The sequence below is a fragment of the Ahaetulla prasina genome, chromosome 2 (assembly GCF_028640845.1).
Source record: "Ahaetulla prasina isolate Xishuangbanna chromosome 2, ASM2864084v1, whole genome shotgun sequence".
Lineage (NCBI taxonomy): Eukaryota > Metazoa > Chordata > Lepidosauria > Squamata > Colubridae > Ahaetulla > Ahaetulla prasina.
In genome coordinates, this window is record NC_080540.1 from 215313702 (window position 1) to 215329178 (window position 15477).

Here is a 15477-nt window from a genome sequence, read left to right on the forward strand (position 1 = left end):
AAGGGGTGCCGTGCCAAATGGAAGTGGACACCGGCTCATCGATCACAATTATGTCCTGGGACACCCTCGTGAGAGACTTGCCTGCCATTGCGAAGCGCAAGCTGCAAGCCCAGAAGCTGCAGGTGCAGGACTATCAGGGGAATCGGATCCCTGTTCGAGGGGTAACGACTGTCCAAGTCAAGTATGGACAGTTCAGGAAAACCCTGCCAATCACCATAGTTGACGGAACATTACCAAGTTTACTAGGACTGGACTGGTTCCGAGCTTTGGGCATGGGAGTGACCGGGGTCTTCAGGAATGCAATCGACCTCAAAGATGAACTAATGAAGGAGTTCGAGGACGTTTTCAAAGACTGCCTGGGCAAGTATGAGGGGACCCCTATTTCCTTTAACCTAGACCCACAAGTTGCCCCTATCCGGTTAAAGGCTAGGAGGGTTCCCTTTGCCCTAAAGCCCAAGATCGACCGGGAGTTGGACAAACTAGTAAACCAGGGGATACTAGTGCCTGTTGACCATGCAAAATGGGAGACACGTATAGTCACCCCAGTCAAACCGGACGGATCGGTCCGGATTTGCGCTGAATACAAGGCAACGCTTAACAAAGCTTTGCAGAAGAGCGCATACCCCGTCCCAGTAGTGCAACACTTGCTGCACTCGTTAGGACAAGGGCAGGTTTTCGCCAAGCTTGATTTGGCTCAAGCCTATCAGCAGTTACCCGTAGATAGCAGCACAGCTGAAGCGCAAACAATCGTCACGCACCGGGGTGCTTTTAAATGCACCCGGTTACAGTTTGGGGTCAGCGTGGCTCCTGGGTTATTCCAGAACCTAATGGAGCGGCTATTGCAGGGACTACCCGGGGTGGTGCCCTACTTCGACGATGTCTTGGTATCTGCTGAGAATTTAGAGGAATTGGCGGTAAGGCTGAGGAAGGTTTTGGGCATTTTCCGGTCTGCCGGGCTTAAGGTTAAGCTGAACAAATGCCAGATTGGGGTAGGGTCCGTAGAATTCCTGGGCTACCGGATAGACAGGGAAGGGATCCACCCCACTGAGAGCAAGGTACGGGCCATCAGGAAGGCCCCCGCTCCCCAAAACAAAACAGAGTTACAGGCATTCCTGGGCCTGGTAAACTTCTATGCGGTGTTCTTAAAGAACAAGGCAACAATAGCCGAACCGCTACACAAATTACTAGCAAGACAGCTGTATGGTCATGGGGAAGGCGGAAGCTAAGGCATTCAAGGAGTAAAAACCTCCTATCCAGTGATAGCCTCCTTATTCAATACAATGGCACGCTGCCATTAGTGCTAGTTTGTGATGCATCTCCACGGGGTGGGGCTGTGCTCAGCCACAGATTGCCAAATGGGACAGAAGCCCCTATAGCGACATTACTCCCGAACAATGTCTCGGCCGAGAGGAACTATAGTCAGCTAGATAGGGAAGCATTGGCTATAGTCTCCGGGTAAAGAAATTTCACGAATATGTATTCGGTCGTGATTCAGATAGTCACGGACCATAGACCCCTACTAGGCCTATTGGCAGGCGACCGCCCAACGCCAGTGGCTCTCTCACCCAGACTGACCCGATGGACTATCTTCCTAGCGCCTATTCTTACAAATTGCTTCACCGGCCGGGAAGGAGTTAGGGCATGCGGACGCCTGAGCAGATGCCTGCTACGGAGACCATCAAGACCCTACCCGGGGCACCCATCCTGCTAATTGACTTTGACTCGGGTCCGGTCACATCCAAGGAAGTGGCCAGGGCATCTTACAAGGACATTACAATAAGGACTGTAATTGGTTGGGTACAGGGGATGGCCATGCGCGCGGCGAGCGTTTCAAGGAATTTGTAAAGAAACGTGAGGAGCTATCGGTTCAAGGGGGGTGTCTGTTATGGGGGGATAGGGTGGTGATCCCGGAGAAATTACGGAAAAATGTATTAGAACTTCTGCATGAAGGCCACCCGGGGATCGTGAGAATGAAGGGTTTAGCGAGGAGCTATGTGTGGTGGCCCTTGATGGACAAGGAAATTAGCGACAAGGTAGGGAAATGCCAAGCCTGCCAGGAGTCTAGGCCACTACCCCCTACGGCCCCAATCCGAGAGTGGGAGAAACCCCAGGGGCCATGGTCTAGGATTCACATCGATTTTGCCAGCCCATTCCACGGGCAAACCTTTCTAGTGGTAGTAGATGCCTACTCCAAATGGCTAGAAATCATTCTCATGAGATCCACGACGGCCGAGTCCGTGATCTCAGTCCTGAGACACCTGTTTGTAACCCATGGTTTGCCCAACACCCTAGTTTCCGACAACGGCCCGCAATTCACGGCAACCCAGTTTGAGGGGTACTTGGCGGAGGAGGGCATCAGACATGTCCTCTCGGCGCCTTTCCACCCGGCGACGAACGGACTTGCAGAACGCTTGCTCGAGCGCAAAGAAGCATTATCCAGGATAAGGCCAGGCGATTGGCAAACAAAATAGACACATTCCTAGCTGTCCAACACAGAACCCCTGTGTGACAACTGGCGCAGCCCGGCGGAGTTATTGATGGGCAGGAAGCTCAGGTGCCCATTAGACCGCCTAAACCCAGCCTACACCCCAGATGGGTACAAGGGGCACAGTAAAACGAGAGAAATGACAGTAGGCGACCCAGTATGGGCACACAATTATAGCGAGGGCCCAACGTGGTTAAAGGGACAATCTTGAAATAACCGGCCCAAATCATATCTGGTAGATATGGAGGATGGCCGGGTTTGGAAGCGCCACATAGACCAAATAAGGAAGATAGTAAACCAGAAACAGATCAGCCAGGCCCTGACTACCACATGTTTGAATCCACAGCTGACTCAAACCCGGGAAAAACGGGGACTTATCTGAGTCCGACGAAGTCCAGCGACACCAACCGGTTCCTCCTGAAGACAGCAGGGACGACGCTGCAATAATCCAGGGCCGGATGGCCTAGAGGAGGAGCTGGGAGGAACAAACAGTCCCTCCGCCAGCTCGACTCACTCCCAGAGAATGAACTGCGCAGGTCCGAAAGGGTTAGGAGACGCCCTGTCTACTTGCGTGACTACGTAGAGAAATAAGATGCTAAAAATATGTAAATATGGTACAATGCATTCTGGGAGGGAAGGAGTGTAATGTATCTTTAAGAGTTTTGGAGGGAAACTTGGGCGGGAAATAGCACGTTGCTGATTGGTTGAAGCCTCAGCCTGAACTGTATATAAAGAGGGGTTTTGCCGCATGTGCTTTGCTGGGTTCACTATAAACTAAAGAGCTGTTGTTACTCATCTGGTCTTCTGCCTCGTTATTGCCCGAATCTAACAACTCTGATTGGTAAGTCTCCTGCGTTCTACTTTACATTAAAAGGCATTTGGAAAAATCCATTTACAGCTCGTCCTCAGCTAACAACCGCAACTGAGCCTAACATTTATTTTGCAAAATCAGACAGTTGTTAAGTGAGTTTCCCCCCAAATTATGATCTTTGTTGCCACAGTTGTTACGTGAGTCGCTGCAGTTGTTAAATTAGTAACACACTTGTTAACTGAATCTTTGCTTGTCAGAAGATCGCAAAAGGGGATCACCTGACCCTGGAAGACTGCAACTGTCATAAATACAATTCAGTTGCCAAGTGTCTGACTTTGATCATGTGATCGTGCGGAAGCTGCAACGGTTGTAAGTGTGAAAAATAAGTCGCTTTTTTCAGTGGTTAGTTGACAAAAACAGGAGCTAGAAACAGGGAAATGTATGGAAAGGATTAGTGATATAAGGAAGATATGTTAAATTGGTTAAGCAAACATGTTGTTGTTGTTGTTGTTGTTTTTATTATTATTATTATTATTATTATTATTATTATTATTATTATTATTATTATTATTATTACCAATACTAATGTGATGAATATCATTGTAAACATTTTGATTATTATATTCTAAAATTATTTGTACCCAGACAACACACTGTTTAATTGAAATTGGAATTTTTATATGCTATAAAAGAAAAAAGAAAAAGAAGTGACTTTTTTCAGTGCCATTGTAAATGGTCACTACATGATTAGTTGTAAGGATTACCAAGGACTATCTGTACATTGGATACTGATATTGATACTATTTGCAGCTTGCTTCTTTCTGGTAATGTTTGCAATGCCCGGGGCATCAAGCCACAGACACTTAGCTAATAGTTACTGAAATCACTTGAATCTAAATGCACTGAAGCGGCTATGATGAGACTGGAATATGGATGATAAACGATGGCAGAAATTTCTCATTTACCTTTAACTGCAACTTGAAAAGTTTTTTCGGCCATGCCAGCTCTTGTCTCGGCAACATAGACCCACGTTCCAGAATCAGTAGGCTGGACACTTTTAATAAAAAATGCCGCTTCTAAAGCTTCTGACATGTTGCTTTTTTTGGCTATTGTGATGGGCTAGGCAACAAAAAAAATATTTAAATTAGATGTCTACCATAATACAAAAAATAGTCTTTTTGCCTTTTTCCTTTTTTAACAAAACAGAAAAATCAACATTCAGGTAAAACTTCACTAGGGAGAGGGCAATGAAAATTATACACTGATTTTATGTTTCAGATTAAAAATGTCACTGTAATTTCAACTGAGTATGACGCTGAGCTTGTTGATCGAAAGGTCGGTAGTTCAGCGGTTCGAATCCCTAGTGCTGCGTAACGGGGTGAGTTCCTGTTACTTGTCCCAGCTTCTGCAAACCTAGCAGTTCGAAAGCATGTAAAAAATGCAAGTAGAAAAATAGGGACCAGCTTTGGTGAGAAGGTAACAGCATTCCTTGCGTCTTTGGCATTTAGTCATACCAGCCACAGAGACATCTTCGGACAGCACTGGCTCTTCAGCTTTGAAATGGAGATGAGCACTGGCCCCTAGAGTCAGGAACGAATAGCACATATGTGCGAGGGGCATCTTTACTGTTACCTTTTATGTTTTAATATCTAAAATGGACCTTGAATATTTGATGAGACAATGCTAAAAGTTTGTGCCCTCATGCTTCCTGTTTTATTGCTGAGATTTTAACTGCTTTATTATTTGCTTTAGTATATAACCCCAGAAGAGACGATGGGTTCTTGAAACTTAATACTTACAGCAAGTAGAGACGGGAAGGAGCAAGAAAATGAGGCAAAAGAGATTCAGTGAATAAGTACAATTATCTCCATTAACGTATCCTTCTTACAAAAGCATAAGATGATGAGGAACTTACTAGAAGGATGGCTCCATCTTTTTTAATTAATTTAATGTCTTCCTTTGTAGGAGGTGGTTTGCCAGTAATTGTGCAGGTCGACTTGAACTCTGAGCCAGCATTGAGTTCAATTTCATCAAGCAAGGTCTCTATCTTGGGGGATTCATCCGCTGTACCTGCATTCATACGTAATGAATCATATTTGTTTATCATTTAATTAACCCAGATTAAATCAATGAACACTTTAATTAGTCAGGAACTCCACTAGATACACATCTTCAACCAGTCTTGAACATGAGTCTTGCTCTTCCTAGACCAACATCTTAACCACCACACCACATTGTGTCAGGGAATTGCACAGTAGTTGTCCAAAGGGAGTCAGAGATGCTGACGCGAACTTGTAGTTTTATGTAAATAAATATATTTTACATCTATGTATACAGCAAACAAAGTAGTCAGGCAAACAGCAGCATCATGAGGTAAATTACAGAGCATACAGGGCACAAAGAAGAAAAAAGTTTTTGGGGGAAAGGGAATATATGTGTGCGTGGACACACACACACACACACACACACACACACACATGCTGCAGTATGATTTGCTGACTTGTAGCTTCTGATCTGAGTCACATCCACAGATGTCTATCTGCTTGGCCTTTAAGAGTCTGAAAGTTGGAAGCTTATTTATTTATTTAACATATGGCAAATGATGAAGATAAAGATACTCCTCAATTTAAGTCCACAGTTGTAATCATGGTGATGGGTGCGAGGATTGTGCTTGCCAGACATTGGAAAGAAAAAGAGATTCCGACTGTTGAAGAATGGATTTTGAAACTGACTGAATTAGCAGAGACGGAGAAATTAACAGCCTTGATTAGAGATAATGGGCCAGACACAGTGGTGGGATTCAGCCAGTTCACATCAGTTTGGGTGAACCGGTTGTTAAATTACCCCCACCCCCACCACCATCAAAGCAGATCCTGGGCACTGAGCTGCGCTGCAATGGAGAAATGGGTAACAGAGTGTCTGGCTCGAGGGAAGGAGAAGGCCGCTTTTCCTCTTTCTTCTCCCAGCTCCTCCTCCTTCCCTCATGCCGGCCGCTCTGTTGCCCATTTCTCCTTTGCAGTGCAGCGCAGGATCCACTTTGATAACGAGGGGGAGGTAATTTAACAATCAGTCCACCCAGGTCAGGTTGGCTGTCACGGGAGGCTCATCCCGCATGTGCAGTGAAACTGGAGGAAGGGGATGGGCCAAACTTTCCATGAAGGCCAACCTGATCCTGGGCAAACCAGTTGTTAAATTATTTGAATCCCACCACTGACTAGACAGTTTGATAAGAGACTGGAAACCGTTTATGGACTTTCTATGTGCTAAATAACAAATGGTTAACAGGGAGATTTGAAGATTAGTGTAATGTTTAGCTCAACCTGTTGGCTGCTTTTTCTTCTTTCTTTATATATATAAAGTTGTTAAGGAAATCTGGCTTCCCCCATTGGCTTTGCTGGTTGAAAACCAACAGGGAAGGTGGCAAATGATGATCACATGACCCCAAGATATTGCAACTGTTGAGAATGTATACTGGTTGCCAAGCACCTGAATTTTGATCATGTGACCAAGGGGATGTTGTGGCAATATATGAATGGTTGTAAATCGAGGATTACCTATACTTCAGATAAAATCTTTGTGATCATACGATATGTTCCTTTTAGATAGCTAAAAATCCCAAAAGCAAATGGAAGAAATAATTATGGGATTCACATAATTGTTTGGCAGTAATATAAGAAACAGACAATGAATGATGTGCACAGGTTCAATCATTTCTCTTCTCCCTTCTCTTTTTAATTTAACTAATGAGCAGATTTAGTGAAGTGGGAGCTGTAAAATTATTGAACTGCTGCCTTCATCATCTTTAAAAAATGTAAATAGGAAAAGCATCATAACTTCCAATCAGCGTCACTGGCCTCCTGCCAATCTACTTGTCAGTGACAATTCTACATGTTAAATTTATCCTACTTCTTAAATTGGGGATATCAATATTTCATTAACCTGTCATTGAGTTTTTGCAAGTGGCAATGAAACAATGGCATTCCCGATTTAAGAACCAAGATAAATTTAATTGATTGACAAAATTCATAACCTCCATTCATGTATGTGCATACCCATGGACATTGATGTATGTTATATATTGTGACAGTTGGCCCAAATGTTGGTTTAAATTCTATGGCCTGAACTTGAAGAATGATACATAAATGGATTTAGGCTCTTATTTTTTTCTTTTGTTGCTTTTGTTGATTTTGAAGAAGCTTAGCAGGCTTGGATTTGAACAGTTCTTGATTAGTGAATTCAGGAAATCCCAGGATTGTAGACTAGACTGGGAAGTTGCAAAAGCATTGTGGAAGAACCACCAGGCTAGAAACCAGGAGACAGTCTCTTTAGTCCTTTTCTGAGGGATGAAAGCCTGCTGATGACTTTGAGCCAGTCACTCTTTCTCAGCCCAACTCACCACACAAGATTATTGTTGTGGGGAAAATAGGGGAAGGAAGGAATAATAGGTATATTTGCTGTCTTCAGTTGTTTATATAAAAATATAAAGGCAGGATGTAAAAGAATCTAAAATAATTATTCCCTTTAAAACAGTCTGGCTTTGTGGATCAGTGGAGGGGAGGGGAGAAGGGATGGATCCCCGTGAGCGGCTGGCAAGTGTGCGCACGCAGCTCCATTTGCGTGAGTGGTGTGCACATGGGCCTGCCACTTGCTTAAACAGAGTGCGTGCACGCTTGCTCGCCCACTGCTCACGCAAGGATGCACGTGCAATGCATGTGCTTGCCAGCTGTTTCCGTGACCCGGTTGCAAACCTCTCAGGCAGGGGTGGGTTCTACTTACCTTTACTACTGGTTCACATCCTGCCCGCACATGCACCGATGACGTTTGGGTCAGTGGGTGGAGTTTCCCGCCGGTTTTACTACCGGTTCTATAGAACCGGTGCGAACCGGGGGCAACCCATCACTGCTTTCAGGGCCCATTAGTGGGCTGCAGCCCACAGGTTGGGGACCGACCCCTGCTTTAAAATGTGGATGTCCAACCTTTTGGCTTGCTTAGGCCTCATTGAGTGAAGAGGAATTGTCTTGGGCCACATATAAAATATATAATATAGTTAATGTATATAAACCACATAATAATGTTAAACCTTTACAATCCTGTGGGGCTGTATTTTTAGCTGTCCAGGATTGTGTGCAGCCTTCACGACACAAGCTGAACACACCTGTTCTAAAGCAACATGGACAGGTCAAAGTGGCTTTGCGTTTCAAGCATAGCTCAAGGGACTGGTGGTGTTAATATTATTTTACAACTTTCTTGAATATTTTGATCCAATATTTTAAGGAAAGTATCTATCAATTGAATGTATCAAGGCCATTGTCATTTTTATGAAAATTTATCATAGTTACAAAACATTCTTACTGCTCAGCTTAAAATCCAACAGCTTTTAGTTACTGAGGAAGTTGTACGCTGTATTGTAATACTGTTCTACCAAAATGTTACAGAATATATTCTTCTTTTTTTAAATTAATAACAGAAGCTATGAATATTAATTGTAAAGCAATATACAGTATCAGGTACAGCGATTCTAATCATGTCATGCTTCCTGGGATGTGTATGTTGGTGGTAAGGCTGTATTTTCTCTTTCAGAGAAAACAAAGATATAAAAACTGATTTTGAGAGGAGTAATTGCTGGAAGGAAGACTTAAATACCTTTTTGTGTTGCTGTTTTTCTAATAGCATGCTTGTTTTATTAAAAAAAAAAAAGCTCCGGAACTGCTGGATGATGGTTCATGAATCCTCCATAAATTCTTTAATGTAGTTTTCTTTCATGTTGATTTGTCTTCAAATGCAAGCAAAGAGGGTACCCATCTTTGGTGCCAAAATTACACGAAACATGCAAACTGGTGCGGTATTACAGGGTTACCTTTGCTTTACCTTCTTTTTCACACTGCAGACCATGCCACCCAAACTGGCAGATGCAGCCCTTAAAGCTGTCACATGCTCCTCGATTACTGCAGTGGTTACACTTCAATTTACAGTCTGGCCCATAAAAATCAGGCTCACAACCTGCCAAAATGAACGGTACCAGGGAACTGTTAGGTTGCACACATAGCAAACTGCCTGAACATCATTATTCAACAGATTACCATCCTTTTAGACCAGGGGTGTCAAACTCAAGGCTCGCGGGTCAGATCTGGTCCATGGGGTGCTTAGATCTGGCCTGCAGGACCGCCCTGGAAACCGGCGAAGGACTGGCCCATGGTGTCTCTGCCAGTGAAAACGGAACTCGGTAGGGCCGCATGCACCCCTCCTGAGCTCCATTTTCGCTGGCAGAGGGTTGCAGGAGGCTGTCGCACTGAAAATAGCTCAGGAGCCGTTTTCTCTGGCAGAGCGCTCGGACCACCACAGGCACCCCCAACATAAGTGACATTGAGCTGGCCACACCCACCCTGGCCAGACCCTCTCAGCTCCCCCCCCCTGAGGTCAAACACAACCCTTAATGAAATTGAGTTTGACACCCCTGTTTTAGAACCTGCTATATTTGACTGACATCAGACTCTCTCACATTGGTAGGGAGTTGCTGAAGTCAGACCCCAGCAGAGTATATTCCAAAGGGTGTGTTTTACCCTTGGAATTCATGTATTTTTGAGCAAAACTGAACTTTACAGCTGGCTAAATGTTGCGCTCTTCCCATATATAGCTAGCTCTCGTTTAATGACTGTTTCCGGTTACAACGACAATGAAAAAAGTAGCTTCATGAACAATGCTCATGTTTTCAATTTTTACAAATCTGTATCGCAAAGAAAAGCTTGAAGTAAGAGCATAAGCACAGTCTTGGTTTCAGTTAGCAACTGCTTCACTTAACGACCAATTTACCGGTCCCAATTGCAGTCATTAAAGGAGGATTACCTGTATATCATTTCTTGGCGGAAAAATATGTATCGACTTCCTTATGCACTTGTGCAATATTCAGCCGAGATGCTGACTAGATTATATGGTTTTAAAAAGCATGGAAGCATAGAGGCTGGATTAAAAAATGACCAAACTATCCCACTGTACTTTTTCTAGAATTAAAATATATTTTTAGCTTATTCTTATATAAGCTGAGTTATCCCTTGCTCCCTCCACAAACACACATATTGTCCTATCTACACAGTTAATTTTCATATTTCATTTTACCTTCATCACACAGGAGTCCCTTCCATCCAGAGGCACATGAACATCCATAGGGATCAGGCAAGCAGAACACCAAAGATTTGCATCCTGATTTTTCTTTACATTTTTCTTGGCATGCCTTCCCAAATGTGTTTTCTCCGCAAGCTTTTTTTGTTTGTTTGTTTGTTTTTTTGGTTAAAAAAAAAGGAGAATATTTAAAATGAGGTGAAATAATATTTCTTGAATGCCTGAAAATTGTGATAAGGAAACCTTATTTTCAAAGTGTAAAAGTAATAGCAGGTATAACAAAAGCAGAATCCTCCAGAAAGAAAGCCTGGTGTTCACTGAACAAAGCTCTTTTTTTTTTCCTGTCTGACACACAGAGAAGAGGGTAACTTCTAGCTGGGAGCTCATGTTTACATTACCTTGGAAGTCAACAGCTACAGTATAGTAAGTGAAGCATAATCACTAGACATCCCTGCTTAGATCATCCATTAAACTTTTATGTCTCCAAGTGCTGGGAAACCAGGCTTTATTTATTTACTTGGACATAACTTCCCAAATTTGGGCAGTTGATAAATGATATGATGATGGATAGTTTGATAGATTGAGAAATAAATAAATAAATAAATAAATAAATAAATAAATAAATAAATAAATAAATAAATAAATAAATAAATAAATAAATAAATAAGGAAGGAAGGAAGGAAGAAGGAAGAAAGGAAGGAAGAAAGAAAGGAAAGAAAAAGAAAGAAAGAAAGAAAGAAAGAAAGAAAGAGGAAGGAAAGAAAGAAGGAAAGAAAAAGAAGAAAGAAAGAAAGGAAGGAAGGAAGGAAGGAAGAAAGAAAGAAAGAAAGAAAGAAAGGAAGGAAGGAAGGAAGGAAGGAAGGAAAGACAAAGAAAAAAAGAAAGAAAGGAAGGAAGGAAGGAAGGAAGGAAGGAAGGAAGGAAGGAAGGAAGGAAGAAAGAGGAAGGAAGGAAGAAAGGAAAGACAAAAGAAAGAAAGAAAGAAGGAAGAAGGAAGAAAGGAAAGAAAGAAAGAAAGAGGAAGGAAGGAAGGAAGGAAGAAAGAAAGGAAAGAAAAAGAAAGAAAGAAAGAAAGAGGAAGGAAGGAAGAAAGGAAAGAAAAAGAAAGAAAGAAAGAAAGAGGAAGGAAGGAAGAAAGAAAGAAAGAAAGAAAGAAAGAAAGAAAGAAAGAAAGAAAGAAAGAAAGACTGTTATTAAGAACACAGTAGCCTGCAATTACTGCAGGTTCGAGCCCGGCCCAAGGTTGACTCAGCCTTCCATCCTTTATAAGGTAGGTAAAATGAGGACCCAGATTGTTGGGGGGGCAATAAGTTGACTTTGTAAAAATATACAAATAGAATGAGACTATTGCCTTATACACTGTAAGCCGCCCTGAGTCTTCGGAGAAGGGCGGGGTATAAATGTAAACAAAAAAAAAAAAAAAAAAGACAGACAGGGGAAAAAAAGAAATTCAGTATAATTCCTCCTTAACAGCAAGGAAACCTTTATAGGTTTGAACTGTCCTAAATTCTACTATGAAGGGAGAGGGAATAATTTTTTGCTCTTCACCACCAGTATCTTTATAAATACTACTTCTTTGATAGCTTCTAAACCATAAAACCTCAAATGTGGTTAATATATCTGATACATTGATCCCCTGTTTTAGGGGAAATTGTTCATTGACACGTGATTCTTCCTCCCACTTTACCTTTCTCACAGGTTTTCCCCATAAAGCCTGGTGGGCAAATGCACTCTCCAGTATCTTCATGACAGATGCCATTATTCTTGCAGTCTGGACATGGGAAAGAACACTCGGGTCCCCATTTCTGAGCTTCACACCCTTTACATAAAAACATAAGAAGAGCTGGTAAGGTAAATAGTAAAAAGGATTTCAGATAGAATAGGGTTGGGTTTCTAAATCTTCACTGGAGTATCTCTCAGTGTCAAGGGGAGTACAGCGTAGTAAGGGAATGAACAGCCTTTCTTATTTGTATCATCTTAGAAGAAATCTCTTGAGAAAGAATGGTTTTGTCTCACTTTGAAGTAATTTTTACTCTTTCTCTCCCTGTTTCCTCTCCTTTTCCTTCCCTCCCTCCAGAAGAGACTACAGGAAAAGTACAGGTGAGCAGAGGTTGAACTGGATTCCTTATAGAAGGCCCCACTTCACTATGATTTACAATATAAGTAAAAGGATGTAGCCGTGAAATCACCAGGACTTGAGTTGGACTCCAAGGAGTCTATCTTGACAGGATTTTTGACAATTGTCTGATAGTCATATAGCCTGGATAGCCTGATAGCCTGGATAATAGCCTGATAGCCTGGATAATTCATCCCTGGTGACAAAATGATAAAACACTACAACAGTGGTCTCCAACCTTGGCAACTTTAAGTCTTGTGGACTTCAACTCCTAGAGTTCCTCAGCCAGCTGGCACTACAAGATTGTTAAAATCACCAAAATGCCTTCCAAAGGCAAGCAAATTGCTCCTAGCTCATAAGACATGCTGGCAACTGAAAGACTAACAACAATCAAGATTAAAGAACAAAAACAGGAAGCCAAATACAGGGGGATGACAAATATTTGGAAGAACATAATGTATGCTATCTCAATGAATTCATTTAGCCCGGTCAGTCAGTGCTGGGTGTGGTCTTCAAAACACAATTTTCATAACTCAGATTGCATAATTCTGTAATTTCCTCTTAACTCAAGAAATTTACTGTGTGTACTAGGCCTAAATTACCCAGAATAACACATCTGCAAGGATGGCCTGGAATCTACTGCCCTACTTCACTCCTGTATCTCTTTATTGGGCAATAAAATGAGAGGCTTATTAAGCTTCTTTTGGGTAACTAAGTTTGATCGAATAGGCTAAGGCTGAGTTTAATGGCTGCAAAGTCCACACATCTGGTTTATGTTGATGTTAGATGGACAAACTACCCCCATCAAAATATCACTTTTCAGAAGTTCCAAAGCTTCATCTATTAATATTCAGCTTAAGGAAATTCCAGGGTTCCAACTGAGAAGACAGTTTTGAGGGTTAACAGTGGAGCTGCAGGATTGGCTGTTTCCCCACTGACAGGAAGGTTTGCCTTCTTCCCCACCAAAAGCAAGGCATTGTGGCAACTTGCTGTGTTTCAGATGTGCAGCACTATTTTCTTCCCACAAAAATCAAATGGAATGAGGAAAGCATGAGAAGTCAAGTACTGATTAGTTGCCAATTTTTGCAGGCCCACCAGTTAGTTGGAAGGGGCACTGGTAGGCTTGTGGGTAATACAGGTAGTCCTTGATTTATGATCAGTTGCTTAGCAACCATTTAAACTTACAACAGACGTCCCCAAAAGGTGCTTGCAAATTGTATTCAAAATTATGACAGCCCATCTCCTGAACTATGCTTGCCAGGTATGCTCAGCAACCTACTTGCATTTGAAGCATTTTGTGGTCACATAACTGCAATTTATGAGTTGTTGGTTTTTTGCTAGAAACCAGTGTTTACTTCTTGTTTCCAACAAAAAACACCCATTACAGACAATAAGTTTGCTTAACAACTGCAGAGTCATTGAACAATTGCTGCACAAAAAAATAATAATAATCATAACATTAGGTCAGTCATGTGATGGACCCACTTAATGACCAGTATGACTTACAGTCGTAATTCTGAGCTCAATTCTGGTCATAAATGGAGGATTATCTATACTGGGGCTTTTGAGAATGGTAAAAGTGAGGATGTTGGATAGCCTGAAAGTAATTCTGAGGGGTTTGGTGAGTAAAAACAGTGGATTGGTAAAAGTATCTTTAGCTGAAAGTGAATAAAACTAGACATTTTTCTTTGGGGAAAAAAATCTTACAATGTCTCTTTCCTTCGCTATACCAGAGTTTCATTGCAGTTTTCTTCTCTAAACCTCTCCAGAGCTATGCTGTAAAAAGCCAGATGTGCAAGAAATAGCCTGCTCAAGACCTCAAAAGAATGATAAGAATGAGATACGGAGAACCAGTTTGCAGCTGTAAGGTGGCCTGGCACCATGATCCAAATTAGTAGCATGTTTCAGACTGGCATCTTATGACGCATTTTCTTCCAAATGAAACTGACTAGCTTAAGCATACTTTTTAAGTTAAAAAAAAAAAAGTTGGCAGTATTTCAGCTTGCTTGTAGCAGAACTCCAGAGGCAGATAATATCTCTACCCATGACTCAGTGTTAAAAGAATATCCTATGAGTAAAGACCAAAGGATTCCTGTTTTAGCTTTCTGTTTAAGGAGTTGATCAAATCTTACTTCGTACAATCAGTCGAGTGTAGGCTGAAGTGAAATGGCTTCCTCCTATGTATCTGGCTGAGTAAACTCCTGCATTATCAAGGTGAACTGAAGACAGGGGTATTGTTAGCAGTTCTGGAACTCGCTTGAGAACAGAATATATAAACGTACCTGCAATGGAGAGAAAAATCCAAAGGCATATAGTTGAAGATGTGGATCAACCAATGAGGCTGCCTTCTGAGAACAATGAGGACACGTCTTCAACTTGTATTTTTGATTCACATTCATCACTTCACATCTAAAGCTTTACTAATATTTTGAATGTATAAAACAATGAGCACAGACAAAATGGAACATTTGTGGTTTTTCTTATTTCCTTTCACATGCAGAGAGGGGAGCTACTATATTTAATTGTTGCTATTGCTCAGATTATAGGGGACGCGGTGGCTCAGGGGCTAGGATGTTAAGCTTGTCGATCGAAAGGTCGGCAGCTCAGCGGTTCGAATCCCTAGTGCTGCCGTGTAATGGGGTGAGCTCCCGTTACTTGTCCCAGCTTCTGCCAACCTAGCAGTTTCGAAAGCATGTAAAAATACAAGTAGAAAAAATAGAGACCATCTTTGATGGGAAGGTAACAGCGTTCCGTGCGCCTTTGGCGTTGAGTCATGCCGGCCACATGACCACGGAGACGTCTTCGGACAGCGTTGGCTCTTCAGCTTTGAAACAGAGATGAGCACCGCCTCCTAGAGTCGGCAATGACTAGCATGTATGTGCGAGGGGAACCTTTACCTTTACCTTATTACTCAGATTAAAACACTTCTTGGGTTATGTACAGATTGAT

General features: G+C 42.2%; 1 protein-coding gene across 2 annotated transcripts in view; it reads right to left on the minus strand.

Moving 5' to 3' along the window:
• Nucleotides 1-15477, minus strand: part of TEK (TEK receptor tyrosine kinase) — a 59587-nt gene that overhangs the window by 35813 nt on the left and 8297 nt on the right. For both annotated transcript variants that reach the window (XM_058170610.1, XM_058170609.1), the window contains exons 3-8: nt 14661-14810; nt 12100-12231; nt 10410-10550; nt 9165-9296; nt 5212-5366; nt 4262-4415 (exon numbers count right to left, since the gene is read on the minus strand). In XM_058170610.1, the coding sequence (XP_058026593.1) occupies nt 4262-4415; nt 5212-5366; nt 9165-9296; nt 10410-10550; nt 12100-12231; nt 14661-14810 (864 nt within the window). The remainder of the gene's footprint in view (nt 1-4261; nt 4416-5211; nt 5367-9164; nt 9297-10409; nt 10551-12099; nt 12232-14660; nt 14811-15477) is intronic.